The sequence below is a fragment of the Tupaia chinensis genome, unplaced genomic scaffold (assembly GCF_000334495.1).
Source record: "Tupaia chinensis unplaced genomic scaffold, TupChi_1.0 Scaffold146187_1, whole genome shotgun sequence".
Taxonomy (NCBI): Eukaryota; Metazoa; Chordata; class Mammalia; order Scandentia; family Tupaiidae; genus Tupaia; species Tupaia belangeri.
In genome coordinates, this window is record NW_006206042.1 from 568,228 (window position 1) to 584,248 (window position 16,021).

At 44.6% G+C, this 16,021-nt stretch overlaps 1 protein-coding gene across 4 annotated transcripts in view; it reads left to right on the forward strand.

The window, feature by feature from the left end:
• Nucleotides 1-16,021, forward strand: part of CD84 (CD84 molecule) — a 30,765-nt gene that overhangs the window by 12,369 nt on the left and 2,375 nt on the right. The window contains exons 2-7 of one of the 4 annotated variants that reach the window (XR_001369770.2): nucleotides 2,696-3,034; nucleotides 8,841-9,092; nucleotides 10,720-10,842; nucleotides 11,464-11,496; nucleotides 12,805-12,914; nucleotides 13,904-14,013. Coding sequence is in view for 3 of the 4 variants with exons in the window: in XM_006168821.3 (XP_006168883.1) it covers nucleotides 2,696-3,034; nucleotides 8,841-9,092; nucleotides 10,720-10,842; nucleotides 11,464-11,496; nucleotides 13,904-14,013; nucleotides 14,878-14,940 (920 nt within the window). In the remaining variant the exon portion in view is untranslated. Of the gene's footprint in view, nucleotides 1-2,695; nucleotides 3,035-8,840; nucleotides 9,093-10,719; nucleotides 10,843-11,463; nucleotides 11,497-12,804; nucleotides 12,915-13,848; nucleotides 13,869-13,903; nucleotides 14,014-14,877; nucleotides 14,941-16,021 lie in introns of those variants that run through there. The other 3 variants (XM_006168821.3, XM_006168822.3, XM_027768425.1) reach the window with 3 other exon arrangements.

The following is a 16,021-nucleotide window of genomic DNA, read 5'->3' on the forward strand; positions in this document are numbered from 1 at the left end:
TGTGACTTCCCGGTCACTTGCCCATGTCTGGAACATCCAGGGATTTAGGCTGGGGTTCAACCCAGGAGAACAGTTCAAGCAACAGTGCTCAAGGGTTTGGGCAAACTCTGACTGCCACTTCTGAAGGAAGTGTTAACCTTTCAATCTATTTCCCCAATTGTTTTGTTCCTCTTGCCATTTAGCATTCATGATCATCGTGGTTTTCTTTTTTTTTTTAAGACTTACATCAAAAGCTGGGGAGCCATGCACACCCCAGGGATGCAACATTGTTCTGTGGGTCCCAGGGTCCCTAACTCAACAACTGGTGTGTAGCTAGCCCTTAATAAACTAGTTAGATAAATGAGTCTAGTTTCTCCCTTCCCCCTCCTGTTGCATCTTCTTCTGTACTTATCACTTCCCAAGTAAGGTGTCAGGCCTCATCTGGGGTATTTCTCCTAAGGGAAAAGTCTCCTTTAGGTGGAAAGAAAAGAGGGTTATGTCAGCCACCCCCCAGGGCTCTTTCATTAGTTACTGAGCTGAAGGATAAGGGGAGTCCTAGTGAGACTGCACCATCAGACTAAGGAGTCCCTTTGTTTTTGTGACACTCCAGAGTGACTTGTATTCTGAATGACCCTTATTCTTGCCCCCTGTGTGTTAGTCTTAGATAAATGTCAAAGTCAGCCTGAACCCATAACTGTGAGAACCATATGTCCTTATCATTGGGTTTACGCGCAGCCAGTGCATATCAGAACAACCCAACTAGTCCTGTGTGGCCAACATCCCTTTCTGATCGGTCAGTGCCCGTTGTCATATCAGCTATTAAATATTTTAATATCCCCATGGTGGCCCCAAACATCATTTATTACTGAAGAGAAGTCACTAAGAATAACACGATATCAAGGAGGAAGAAGAGCAGAAAGAAACAACACTTACAATTAATTGCCTCTCATTGGACAACTCACGTATATAGTAAAACAACTTATCTTCATAAAGTGGTATAGAAGAGAAGGAAGAATAAATGAGCCTTTCATTTTTCCCATGTTACATTTTTTTTTTAGGTTTTTACCATAGGGCATGTGCTCTTTTCAGAGAGGAGGAAGACGAGAGAGGGAAAATGAGAAATCAACCCCCGAAGGGGGGGTGACCATGGCACAATCCCTTTTCCTTCATTCTCCTTCTGGGATTTTGGGCATGCATGCACACATGCTCAGTGTGATTTTCAAGCCACCAGGTCTGGGACACAAACCACGGCTGGCCATGTGGGAATCTGACCACTTTAACTACCATGCCACCTGCTGCCCAAATTACATTTTGAAAGTGCTCACCCTTTGGCTTTCACTGGAAAACATTCCTTGGATACCCAGAACACATGAAGTTCCCCAGCTAGTCTCTCTCAAAGTATTGTAATAGCTACACATTTTGTGAACTTCATAAAGTTAGTGGAGAAAATGGAATTAAAGTATCATTTTATTTTGGTGCAAAACGAAATTGAAATTTATACTTAGGTTTTTCACATTTTTCATACCTTTTATGAAAACTCCTCGAATCTATGTATTTGTTGGTGTGATTATCTGATTCACATTGGGATCTTCCTGTTCGAGAGAGTGGGAATTATGTTTGACTCATCATTGTACTCTGTGCTCCTCTTTGTATGGTACTTAAGAGAGTAGATGTCTGACAGACATCTGTATTATAAATGAAATCAATAAATACCAGCCATAGTATCTGGAGTAAAATGGACCCTGAATAAATACATACATGCATTCATAAACATGGGAATGAATAAGTGAAGTTCTGAGAGTGCAGGCAACACAGGAGTGGGCTCCACTTATTATTCCATTCTACAAATATGTAGTAAGTATCTACTATGTGTCAAGTACTCATCTAGAAATTGGGGATTTTTAAAAAATATCTCCCCCCAAAAAGAATCACCAACTTGGGGAATATTTTCACCAGAGCCTCCAAAGCATTCGCTGCCTGTATCTTCTAGGAACAGAGGCAAAACTGTAACTTGCTTTTTGCAAAGAGCACAGTTAAAAGACAAGTAGCCTAAGAATCCATGAACCCAGCTACTCCAGGCTCTTCGGCCAGCTCTTTCACTGCTCAACAAGATGATCTTGGGAAAGAAACCTACTTAATATCTTGGACCTCATGATGGTTTGTGGTCTTCACCTCTCAAAAGCCCTCTCACTTTCAGAGTCTATAAATCTGGGTAAACATGTTTTTAATAAATCGGATCACAAGAAATTCACTGAGAGACTTAGTTTGGAATGGGAATCCTTTAGAAAACTTAGCTGCCATCACATATTAAATATTCCTAGAATTCAATGCAAACAAACAAACAAAAAAGACATTCCTAAGAAACTGGATGGTGAGACAGATGGTGGCCTAGTGGCAAAATATGAAGCTTTGTGTGGCTGACCCACATGGGAAAGTTCCAGTCTCCCTCAGAGATCTCCACAAGAGCACAGGGCACTCCTGTGCCCATGGTTTGGGCTGGCTAGAACTGGGGCTGATCATGGCATCTGGTCTCTGGGGAGGGGGGGATGCTGCCTCTCTGCCTGTCTCTCTCTCTTTCACTCACAAAGAAATAAATTAATTAACAAGTAAAGAAACTGATGAGCTTTGACTACAGTAGCTCTGCAGACAGATCCAAGGCTGGGAATTCTGAAAGGTGCCACAGTCTTTGGTTATAGTTTTCTCTTTCTGTCCCCAGGGCCGGAAGCAGCTGGAAGAGATGCAGACCTCTCTGTGGTGAATGGAGTTCTGGGAGAGTCCGTTACTTTCCCCTTAAATATCCAAGAATCATGGCAAGTGCACAACATTGTTTGGAATTCTAAAACATCAGTCGCTTTTGTGGAAACAGGAGACCAAAGAACACCTAAAGTGACCGTGACCCACAAAAATTATCGTGGACGAATACATGTGTTAAGTGAGAACTACAGCCTGGTCATTAGCGGTCTGAGGATGGAAGATGCAGGAGACTACAAAGCAGACATAAACACAAACACCATGTCAGAGACTATCACCAAGCACTATCACCTTCAAGTCTACCGTAAGTTGTGTAAGAGCAGGGGGCTTGTTTTTTTATTTTACTTTGAAATTTTGCTGTCTAAAGAACATTCATTTTTCTGATAATTGGGCTCCTGAGGTATTTTCATATTTATAAATATTTATATAAATGCTTTAATACCAGGCCAGCCAGGTAGCATGGTGGTTAAGGTAGTGGATCTGACATGGCCAACTCTGCAGTTCGAGTCCTAGACTTGGTGGCTTCAAGCAGGCCAGAACTTGTGCGTGTATGCCTCAAATCCCAAGAGGACAATGGAGGAGGAAAGACTGTGGTGTGGCCATCCCTCTGGGGTGATTTCTCACTCTCCCTCTTTCTCCAGAAAGAGAGAATGCATGCACTCCATAGCAAGCTAAAAATAAAATAGTAATAGTAATAAAGAAATGTATCAATACTTACGAAGAAGATGTAGCCTTATTCTAGTCCTGGCTTTGCCGGGGTGTAGCTATGTAATCTCCCCTCAGCGTTTGTCTCCTAGCCTTTTCTTCCCTTTTTATAAAATCTCGATAATCACACTACTCATCTCCCAGTGCTATTGTGAGGATTTAGTGAGATAATACATGCCAAGTGATTTAAAAAAAAAAAAAAAAAACAAAACTGGGGCCTACAGGTGGCGTGATTGTTTCGGGTGCTGGACTCCCACGTGGTCGACCACAGTTCAAGTCCCAGACTTGGTGGCTTGCTTTCTCACTTTCTCTCTCTGTCTCTGTCTCTCTATCTCTCTCCATCCCTCTCTAGTCAAATTAAATAAATAAACGAATAAACAAAGTTAAATAAAATCACTCTTTTTTTTTTTTTTTTTGAGAGGTTTTCATTATAGGGCGCGTGCGCTCGCCAGAAAGACAGAGAGATACAAAGAAAGAAATCATCCCCCGGGAGGATGGCCACGCTGCAATCCCTTCTCCATTCTCCTCCCAGGATCTTGGGCACGCATGCACACGCGCCTGGCATGAGTTTAAGCTGCCGGGTCCAGGACTCAAACCGCGGTCCCAATAAAATAACTGGGAGTCCAGCGACATAGCCATTATGCTAACTGCTGGTCCCAATAAAATAATTCTAAAAAAACCCAAAAACCTGTTGGGGCCAGCAGATGACATGGCAGTGAAGGCACTGGATTCCTACATGGCTGACCACGTGTTGAGCCCCAAACCTGATGGCTTGAAAGTCACACTTCATGAAGTGTGTGCTTGCCCAAAATCCCAACAGGAGAATGGAGAAGGATTGGGGTATAACCATCCCTTCTGGGGATGACTTCTCACTTTCCCTCCATCTGTCTCTCTCTAGCCAGTGCACACACCCTATAGCAAAAACCTAAAAAAAAAAAATTTTTAACTGTCTATTTGAAATAATTATAAATGCACAAGAAGGTGCAAAGAAATGCAGAGGGAGAGTCTGGGTACCCTTCTCCCAGTGTTAACATCTTCCGTAATAAAGCACCATATCAAAAGCAAAAAAGTGACATTGGTACATCTCTTTTTTTAATTATTTTATTTCATTGTATTTATTCATTCATTCATTTTAATTTGACCAGAGAGACACAGAGAGAGAGAGAGGGAAAGTGAGAAAACAAGCCACCAGGTGTGGGACTCAAACCATGATCAGCCATGTGGGAGTGTCCGGCACCTTAACCACCATGCCACCTGCTGGTCTTCCTGAAACTGGTATATCTATATCTTATTTAGAGCCCCCAGTTTTGTGTGCACTCCTCTACATGTGACTGTATGTGTTGCTCTGGGCAATGTAATCACGTGTAGCTTCGTGAACCACGACTGAAATCAAAGTAGTTAAGTGGCTCATCACAAGATTTCCTCCTGCTACCCCTCTGCAACCCCCATTAGTGCCTTCCTTTCCCACTAGGCCCTGGAAACAACTAGTCTTTCTACACCTATAGTGACATTACTTCGCAAATGCTATGTAGAGGGAATCATGCCTCCTCTACGCTTTTGAGATTGTCTTGTTTTGTTTTTCACTCAGAATAATTTCTTTGAGATTCATCCAAACCATCGCATGTGTCAATAGTTTGTACCTTTTTTTTCTGGGTGGTATTCCATGGTATGGATGTATTAGTTTGGATGATTATTCACCCGTGGGGATTATTTTAGTTGCTTCCAGTTTGGGGTTGTTACAAATAAAGCTGTTATGAATATTTGTGTAAAAGTTTCTGTATGAAGTCAGTTTTCATTTTTGTTGGATAAATGCCCAAGAATCAAGTCATATGGTTAAGTCCATTTTTAGTTTTAGAAGACACTGCCAAACTACTTTTCTTTTCTATTCCCACCAGGAACACATGACTGATCCGGTTTCTCCACCTCTCACCAGCATTAGGCTGGTGGCTATCGTTATTTTTAATCTAGCCATTCCGATGGGCGGGTAGTGCTATTTCATTTTAGTTTTAACTTGAATTTCTTTCACTAATGTTTAATGTGTTTTAAAGGTAAAACAGGAGAACTCTGAGCTCTCAGTATGGTGATGGCCCCCATACCCTGAGAGATGTGGTATGCAGCGCTGTCTAGAGTGTGGTCTGTCCACTGGCAGGTGCACCATCACCTGGGAGCTTTGTTGGAGATGCAAATGTTCAGGTGCTCCCACCCTTGAGGGTGAATGCAGCCTGCGAATCTGTGTTTAACACTCTGCCTGGCTTATTGCAATGCAGCTAAAGTTTAAGAAGCACGAACCTATATCCTTCCTGGCCAATATGGTGGCCACCAGCGACTTGCAGCTCCTCAGCCTCTGAGATGTGATGAGTTCAAGCGGAGGCATGCCAGAGTGTAAAGCATACCAGATTCCGTCTGTGTGAGGGTTTTGTTTTTGTTTTTGTTTTTGTTTTCTACAGGGCTTGTGTGCTCACCAGAGAAACAGAGACAATGAGAGGGAAAGTGAGAAATCACCTCCCGGGGGGATGACCATGCCACAATCCCTTCTCCACCATTCTCCTCTCCGTATTTTGGGCACACATGCACACGTGCCCAGTGTAATTTCCAAGCCACCAGTCTGGGGCTTGAACCATGGTCAACCATGTAGGAGTCCTGCACCTTAACTATTATGCCACTTGCTGGTCCCAGATTGTAATAATTTTCACAACTCCTTTCTGTTCCTGTTTTACTTCCTCATAGGTACAGACATGGTTCCCATAATTACACTGCTGGATGCATTGCCTTTCTAGCTCCACATTAGTCAGAAAGCTACAGGCCGGTACCTTAAGCCCTGATTCTCCTCCTCACATGGCCACAGTGGAAGGAGCAAACCCAACCACAGCAGAGTGGCCAAGAGAGCACTAAACTTACCATTCTCACAGTGGTCAATTCCTTATCTCCTGGCCAAAGGAAAGACCTTCCCCTTCCTCCTGCCAACTACAGATCTACTTGTTAGAATTTAAGTATGATTGTTCTTCAGTAACCCTTCGCTAGCCTAAAGCATTTTAAAAATATTTTTATTGGGACCAGCAGTTAGCGTAATGGCTATGTTGCTGGACTCCCATGTAGTCCACCACAGTTTGTGTCCCGGACCCGGTGGCTTGAAACTCATGCCGGGCATGTGTGTGTGTGCGTGCCCAAGATCCCGAGAGGAGAATGGAGGAGAAGGGATTGTGGTGTGGCCATTCCCCCTGGGGGGGGGGGTGATTTCTCGCTTTCTGTCTCTCTGTCTCTCTCTGTCTAGTGAGTGCACATGCCCTATAGCAAAAAAAAAAAAAAAACTCTCCAAAAAAAAGATATATATTTTATTTACATTTAATCACTGTATATCTTTATGGCATACCTGGTTTTTCCCAGCATGAATTCAATGCGTATTAGTCAAGTCAATGACATTATCATATACATTATCAACAGATAAACTTCATTTTTGTGTCTGTTAAATGTTGTTTTTTCCCTTGGTCCCCTCCCTCCCACCCCCTCCTATACTGTCTCTAGTATCTACAGTTGTTCTGCCTTCTACTCTGCCTTCTAATCTTTCAGCTTCTACAGAGCACAGACATTCAGTGTATATTAAGCAGGGACATACAATGCTTATCTCTTGTAGTCTAGTTTGCTTCACTTAGCCTACAACTTTTAGTTTGCCTTTTGATTGCTTTAGTAAAGGCATTTTTAAAATGGACTTTTAAAGAGGTTATAGATTTTTCACCAAGGATACTTTAAAACAAAACAAAATGAAATAACTCAAAGAAAACATACTGAAAAGAGAATTTAAAAAATTTTTTAAAGATTGTTTTCAAAGAGGAGTTGCTGATAAATTTCAACTGGTACTTGATAGTGTGTATTTGTGTATAAAATTTATATTTATTGACAAGAAAAATGTATAACAGTTTTGTAAATGTTAGCAAAATATACAATAGTTTTTATTATTGTAAATTCCATATATAATTGCCTTAATTGATTTTTGCTAAACATTTATTCTCTGACCAACCTGTAATTGCAATTGATAAATAAGTATGATTTGAACATGAATTTTTATTTAAGTGGAATAAAAAAAAAGTGACTCAACAAAGATAGATAGATAGATGATAGATAGACATAACTTCACTTGTTTACTAATGACATAAGCCACTTGTTGAATTAAATTATGTTTTTGGGTTTTATTTTTTTGATCGTTTTTATCTTGCTGCAGGGCCTGTATGCTCACTGGACAGAGACAGAGAGATGAGAGAGAAAGTAAGAAATTACCTTCCAGGGAGATGGTCATTGGAAATTCCTTCTCCTCCATCTTCCTGTCAGGATTTTGCCTTTTTTGTTTGTTTGATTGTTGTAGGGTGCATAGGCTCTTGGGAGAGAGACACAGAGAGAGAAAGAGGGAAGGTGAGAAAACAGTCCCTAGAGGGATGGCCACACTGCAATCCCTTGTCCTCCATTCTCCACTTGAGATTTTGGGCACACACACTCCCAGTATGTTTTTCAAGCCACCAAGCCTGGGACTTGAACTGAAGTGAGCCATGTGGGAATCCAGCTGTCTAACTACCACACTATCTGGCTGGTTTTCAAACACTAAAAGACTATTTCCTAATTCTGTTTGTGCTTCACAAAGTTATGGCTACAGAGATGATACACTGTTAAATTTAATCTGCATTAGAGGGGACCAGCAGTTACCGTAATGGCTATGTTGCTGGACTCCCATGTAGTTGACCGCGGTCCGTGTCCTAGACCCGGTGGCTTAAAACTCACGCCGGGTGCGTGTGCATATATGCCCAGATCCCAAGAGGAGAATGGAGGAGAAAGGATCGTGGTGTGACCATCCCCCCTGGGAGGTGATTTCTCACTTTCTATCTCTCTCTGTCTGTCTGACGAGAGCACATGGCCTATAGCAAAAATAAATAAATAAATAAATAAAACATCTCAAAAAAAAAATTTAATCTGCATTAGGAATCCTTCCTCCACGGCTATCATAAGCCTACAGTAACAGGCAACAAGACAATAAGTCAAGCCCTAGTTTATAACATTTGCCAGGGCCTATAGAGTAAACACTGCCTGACCATGGCTGATTTCTAAGACATGCAAGGTTGGCAAGACATGCCAAGCTGTACATCATTACAAAGGACAGATACAATAGACATAAATAACCTCAAGAAAAGGCAATAGTAACATGTCAAAAAGCAAGTGGGGAGCGATGAATTTTGAGTTATTGAATTTTGAGTGATGAATTATTACCGTTGTTTTTAATCGTAAGTTTTGACATTTAATTTTTAATGACAACTGTGTTTAACAGCCACCTTGCAAAATTTCTGAAAATTTAACACTTGTTCCTCACAGGTTGTATAAAGCAACTCCAATCCTCCACTGACTCATATATTTTTCCCTCATAGGTAGACTTGGGAAACCAAAAATTACGCAGAGTTTAATGACATCTATGAACAACACCTGTAATGTCACACTGACGTGTTCTGTGGAGAAGGAAGAACAAAATGTGACATACAGATGGAGTCCCCTGGGAAAAGCAGGGAATGTCCTCCATGTCTTCCAGAGCTCAGAGAATCAAAAGCTGAATTATACATGTACAGCCCAGAACCCCGTCAGCAGCAATTCCAACTCCGTCTCTGCCCAGCAGCTGTGCACAGGTAACCAACTCTGTCCATCTCTCTGGATAAGGCTTCGAAGGCACTCTGAGGAGCTACAAAGCCTGAACTGGGGCCTCATTCTCCAGGAAGATGTGCCTTCTTTATGCAGGACCTGGTGCCTGGGGGTATCTCCTCTCCAGAGCTCACTGGGAAAGAATCCAAAGCCTTCCAAGAGAAGTTAAGCCATTTTAGAGCATTTGTTTCATTCTATGAGAGAGACAGACAAAAAGGCACCCCCAACTGGGTCCCCATGCCACATGGGCACATGTGCACACACCTGGCATGCTCAGGGAGGTCCTGGGATGTGAACTCAGGACCTTGCCTATGTGGGTCAGCTGTATCCTCTCTGGGCCACTGTGTTCTGATGCAGCCTGATGTGTTTCTCAAGCCATCACGTCTGAGACACTGAACCACATAGTCAGTCAGCCATGTGTGATTCAGCCACCTTAATCACCATGCTACTGACTGACCAGTTTTCTTTTCTTTTTTTTATAACTAAAGAAGTCTTTATTTTTCACTAAGGCTTGATCTTGAGGGCAGAGCTAAACTGTGTCACCACTCCCAACCCCATCTTGAAGGATTAGTACAACGAATGTTATAAAGCAGATATGAGGTTTGAAAGATAAGGGTCAATATTAACAGACAAAGAACAATTTCCATCTAAATCATCATAAGAATGTTGAAGAAAAGAAGAAGAAGAAAAAGGGGAAACTAGAGTTTGATATTGAGCAAGATTCTCACGTCTCATCTATTCGATCTTGGCTAGAGTGTACCAAAATGGAAACAGGATACTAAGATACAAACTTCCAGTACATGGTGCTGTGCACACCTGTGCTCCAAGCCCCCCTTCCTTCCCTTAAGGCTTCCAGCTCAATTATTTGCCGGGTTGTTAAGCCCGCTGGCAAAGGAGCACATGCATCTCTTTAATCCAGACTTCATTATGCTAGCATGGCTAGGTATCAGCTTGTAGGCCGGGCAGCTGAGGTCTGTCAGGCTGTTGATAAAATCAAACACCTGACTGCTATGTATGTGATGGAGGGACCTGCTGGGACTCATGCTCTTCAGAGGCTCTTCACTTCACAGACACTTTCCATGCATTCATTCACAGATGCATAGCACAAGTTCTGCCTCTAGCTTCTTCGTAGATGGTATCAGCAAACTGGTGTGAGACATCACACCAAACTCTTCATTGGAGTGCTTCCCGATTTTTTTAAATAAGTATTTTAATTCATGATAAAGAGCACTTTCTTATGCATGAGAGAGAGAAAGAGAAAGAAAGTACCCTCCAAAGGGGACTGATCACACTGCAATCCTTTTTCCTCCAATTCTCCATGCTGTCAGGTTCCTGGGCACATGGGCTCAAACCCAGTGTGATGCCAATGGGGCTGGGATCTAAATCCCAGTCAGCCATGTGGGATCCAGTTTTCTCTGCACAGTATCTAACCACTGATTGGGCTGGCCCCTGATTCCGTTTCTGATCCTGGTCTTTAATAGTAGAAGTGCAGTTTCCTGAGGACATTCAGCACTCCTAAAATTGGCACCAATTTTGACAATGCCCCTGAATATGGACAAGCCTACCTAGCCCCTGGTCTGTTCCCTGAAGACTCACTGCATCTTCTGTTTCCAGACCATGTATCTAGCTTCCGTACTCGCCGCACCGGGCTGCTGAGTGGGCTGGCTGTGATCATGGTGCTTGTTCTCGTTCTGTCTTCAGTGTTCTTGTTCATCCTTTTTCGCAAAAGAGGACAAGGTAAGATTTTCCTCAGAAGGTCATATGTGGAAATGTACCTTCTTTCTTTCTGAGACTGAAGGAATTTATCCCAGGTGGTGTGAAGAGGTCCTTTGTTCCAAGGAATCAGTTTCCTACAATCCCCACCTACCATCTTCCAGGGTAATGGAGCTGAGGACTTTATGACGTCACCCTGAACGATCTCACCTGTCCTGGCATCACTAGTGTCTGGTGGCCCAGAACTCTGTGGGAGTTTAGTACCACCATTAATAAGCTGTGCTTCATTGGACAAGCCTGTCCCCTCTCTGAGCCAGTGTCCTCTCTCTGTGAAATGTTTGGACTGCTGAGTCTCCAGGGTGACTTCCAATTTCACTGTATTCTGAGAGTGGCCTTCAGAGAGTCATTGAAGGGTTTTATATTCCATGGTTACCAGTAGGTCCCTCTGGATCTCTCTGGATCTTCCTGTAATTGTGTTGCTCTCAACTCAGAAAACTTGATTTTAGATCCCTAAAGATTATTATACCCTCTCATCCCCCATAACCCCATGTCCACCCAAGCTCTTCCTTTCACCACCAATCACAATACAACATTTGGAATCTCTGCTTTCATGTCCCTGATTCTTCTTTGGGTCTGTTTCTTCAGGTTCCTACTTGAATACCTTCACAAAGAGCCCTGGTAAGTTCTCAGCCACAAATTTCCTGGAATAACACCTGGGAGGAATGGGGATACACAGAGAGGAGTTAAGACTAAGGAAATAGTGTGCACTCAGTCTGGGGCTGAAGGTCTCAGCTTGACTGTTATTTTTCTCTCTGTGAACTTCCATTTTTCTCAGTCATAAAATATGCATAACAATAGAGTGTGCTGTATATTTATACACTAGGGGACTCAATGGAATTGCACATAGAGAATACTTGGCCCCGTCCCTGGAACACAGTACATTCTCAGTTGAAGTTGGGTGTTATAACTGATGGACCTGGGCATGGTACAGAGGAGGCATTCTAGGGGTAAGGGGCTCGTGACATGCTCCACAACTCAAGTGGGTCACAGCGTGAGGAGTCACAGCCTGCTCAGGCTATGAGTGATCTGCAGGGTCTTGCTAAGAGAAATCTGTCTTCAGTCCCTCTCAGCTTCTCTCTGGATTTACAAATCAGATGAGAGACAGCACTCGGTCTGGCTCATGCACCACGTCTAAGACAGGGGCTAGGACAGAACTAGGCTCTAAAATGTTGAATCCTGGGGCCAGAAGGTGGTGTGGTGATTACAGTGGCTGGACTCCCAAATGGCTGACCGTGGTTCGAATCCCGGACCCAGTGACTTGAAAATCATCCCAGGTGCATGTGTGTGCATGCCCAAAATCCTGAAAAACAAATGGAGCAGAAGGGACTGCATTGTGGCCATCCATCCCCCTAGGGGGTGATTTCTTACTTTCCCTCTCACTGTCTCTGGCAAGTGCACATGCCCTACAGCCAAAACAAACAAACAAACAATTTTGAAAACTTGTGATATTGCTCAGATCAGACCTGTTGTTTGTGGATATGTTGGTGTCCTGGAATAGAAAGTCCCCAAATTCTGGCTACCCCTTTTCAACCTGACCCTAAAATGTTCCTTGTTAGTATCACAGAAAAGAGGTATCCTGGAAAGAATGCTTTTTTCAGCCCATAATTTTTTTTTTCCTTGAGAGATTTTTGCCTTAGGGTACGTGTACTGGCTAGAGAGAGAGAGAGAAATAGTAAAAGGGAAAATGAGAAATCGCCCCCTAGGGGGAAGGACATGCCATAATCCCTTCTCTTCCATTCTCCTGTGATCTTAGGCATGCACCCACACATGCCTGCATGATTTTCAAGCTTCCAAGTCCAAGACTTGAACCAAGGTTAGCCATGTAGGAGTCCAGTGATGTAACCACTATGCCATCCGCTGGCCCCCATAAATTCTTAAAGCAAGGACTCATCACTCCTATCTTTGTTTCTCTGGGGCCTTACACAGATCCTGGCACACAGAAGGAGTTTGATAAATGCTTACTAACTGTGTGAAGCAAGTCACAACTGCTTCTGGAGCAACTAGTATGAACGTAACATGGAAGTGGTTACAGTAAGGTATGCACCAGAAGAATGCAACACAGTTTACTCTAAGTGTGTTTAAAAAGTTCACAGAAGGGGCTGGCAGGTGACATGGTGGTTAAGGCACTGGACTCCCACATGGCTAACCACAGTTCGAGTCCCAGACCTAGTTAGTGGCTTGCTTTCTCACTTTCTTTCTCTCTTTGTCTGCCTCTCTCTGGTGAGTGCAGGTGCACTGTAGCAAACAAAATAATAATAATCAATTAAATTAAATAAATAATAATTTTTAAAGTTCACTGAAAATGTGTTTTATGAAAACATTATACATGGTTTGCAAAATTCGTACTTAAATACCTTTATTTCCACAAACTTTCTGAAGTTCCCTCATCTAATTAAACAGACTTAATCAAGTTAAAACACTAAGACTCCCGTGTGAAAAGTCAATTAACCATGCAAGACAGTCAATGCTAAGTGTCAGAAACACTAAGTAAAGATCCTAGAGGCTTGTGGAAGGTCTGCCTGTGACCACCCACACAAGGGGTGGGGAGATTGTCTTTAGTCTCATCTGGACACTAGAGTAAAAGAGAATTCCCAGTAAGCTCTAGGTGAGGCCTGGGGTATGCACTTTTTAGGAAAAAGAGAGACAGTTGAGGGCCCAGCAGGTAACATGGTGGTAGAGACGCTGGACCCCCATGTGGTTGGCCATGGTTTGCGTCCCAGACCCGGCAATTTGATACTCACATTGGACACGTGTGCGTGCCCAAATTCCTGAGAGGAGAATGGAGGAGAAGGGATTGTGGAATGGCTATCCCCCCTGGGGGGTGATTTCTTGCTTTCTGTCTCTCTGTCTGTCTGTCTCTCCAGTGAGTGCATGCACCCTATAGCAAAAATCTACTAAAATAAAAGACAGAGAGCCAAAGGACCTAAGACGATGGAAGCCATTTAACCTCTTAGAGCTTCATTTCTTCAGCTTAAAAGAGAACACAGAAATGGATCACCTCTGAGAACCCATCTGCCTTTCACAGACTCTGACATAGATGTTGCCTCAAAGAAAACAATCTATGCGTATGTCACGGTTTCAAGAGACACCCAGTCAGCGGAGTCCAGAATCTATGATGAAATCCCCCAGCCCAAGGTAAGCCGATGCTACTATGCCCACCCCTGTGCCCCGCCCCCACACCACCAACAACAGGAAGTCTGGGTGACCAGTGTCCTCTGCTTGCTGCTACCTGGAAAGCAGCCAGAGGTAAGAGCCTGGAGGCTTCAACAGGAGCTTCAACAGGAGCTGCCACGTCGGGGAAACGATGCCTCAATTCTCTTTATGGGGACAGGAATGAGGCCAATCCTTACCCCAGAGCAGCCTCCAGGGTGAAGAGCCTGTGAGTTTGCACGGGGCCCTGGCTCGGGCTCGGATGCGATCACGACTAAGAGTGAAGCACTCCCTAGAGTGAAGGGGCCCCTGGAGTGAGGTGAGGTCCTGTCCTATGGCCCCGGCATGGCCAGGAGGTTGCTACAGGGACTCTGGGATACAGCGCTCGGAGGCCCTGGAGCTCCACGTCCTGTGCAGTGGCCGCAGACACAGGTGCAGAGTCACTCTGTTCCGGTCTGCCCCTCCATCCAGAATCTCCTTCCACCAGTCCTAACCCTAACCTTCCCCTGAAATCTGCAAGCGGGGAAGTGAGAAACAAGCCTGCCCAGTAAATCCAGTGCAGTGCTTGGACTGATAGGGCAGCTGGATCTGTAGACCCCACAAACAGCTAAACTCCTCATTGGGCAAGGACTCCCTCTGAGCTACCCCAGCCCCATACTCTGGGCCCTGCACACTCACTCTGCCCTGTCACCACTGGACCCTCATTCTTTTCAAAGACAGATGGCACCAGAGTTGAGGCTGGGAGAGGAAGCCACCTAGTAACCGTGGGCATAGGGAGAGCCGTGGGTGGAAGTGGGCTCAAGATCTGGTGGGGGCTCCCGCACTGAGGAGAAGATGGGTGCTTTCCAGGCACTTTCCTCCAAGGAAGAGCCAGCGAACAGTCCTTACTCCACTGTGCAGTACTTGGATAAGGTGAGCCCTTCCTGCCTTTCATCCCTGTCTTCCTAAGCCTCGGCCATTCTGGAGCTCCCCATCCCCTGACCAGGGGTCAGTTGGTTCCCCTGGGACTCCCTGGTACTTCTCAGAAGTCACTGTCAGGGGGTTGGTTTAAAGGTCTTCCCATCCACATCCAGGCCCTCACTCCCCAGGGCCACAGCCACCTGCAAGGTGGCCCTCCTAGGATGTTGATCCAAACACGGCAGGAGCCCCTTGGCCTCTGAACTAATGCACAGCTAGTTCAGCTCCCAGCATGCAAGTTAGAAAACGGGAGTCTCCCTGAGTGGATACAGGCACACCCCCCCTGCAGGTCAACAAATGGACGCAGGTTCAGTTTCAGTTCTGACTTGCTCGCTTGGCTGCCCCTTCACAGGGCACAACTCGCAGAACTTGGTATAGTGGTTCGATGACAGCCCCAGTTCCTTCTGCCTTAGTGTCCTTCTCTGGAATATGCAGCCCTGCAACAGAACTTTACATCTGGGGACCCAGCGAGGGGTTGTCACTGCCTGAAGGTGCTCACTTCTCCCACAGTGAGATCAGTTTTGAGGGCATTGGATGAATCGAATGCTTTGTGAGCATTCCTGTTTAATAGCCAGGGTGCAAGAAGCTAAAGCAAGTAAGAATGAATGGCTGGTAGGGGCCAGGTGATGGTGCAACAGGAAGATATGCTTGCAAGGCTAACCCACATGGGGAGGAGCGGGATTCACACACAGAGAGCCTCCCCAGTTCATGGGATCCATGACCCAGGGCTGGCTAAGTCTGGGGGTGGGTTGTGGCATCAGATCCCTCTTGCGGGTGCTATCTCTCTGTCTCTGTCTCTCTCACTCATGGAAGAGATCAGTAAACTTAAAAATAATAATATCTAAGAAGTGACTCTCTAAGGCAGGAAGGACAACATCTGTGAGCTGGCCAAGCAGAGAGGCACCACCTCCTATGTACGAGGGTCGAGAGCTGAGACTGGGAGAGGAAACCACCTAGTAATCGTGGGTGTGGGGAGGGCCATGCACGTGCACTTCTGTGGTTATAGGTGGGGTAGCATTTGAATGTAAAGATAAGC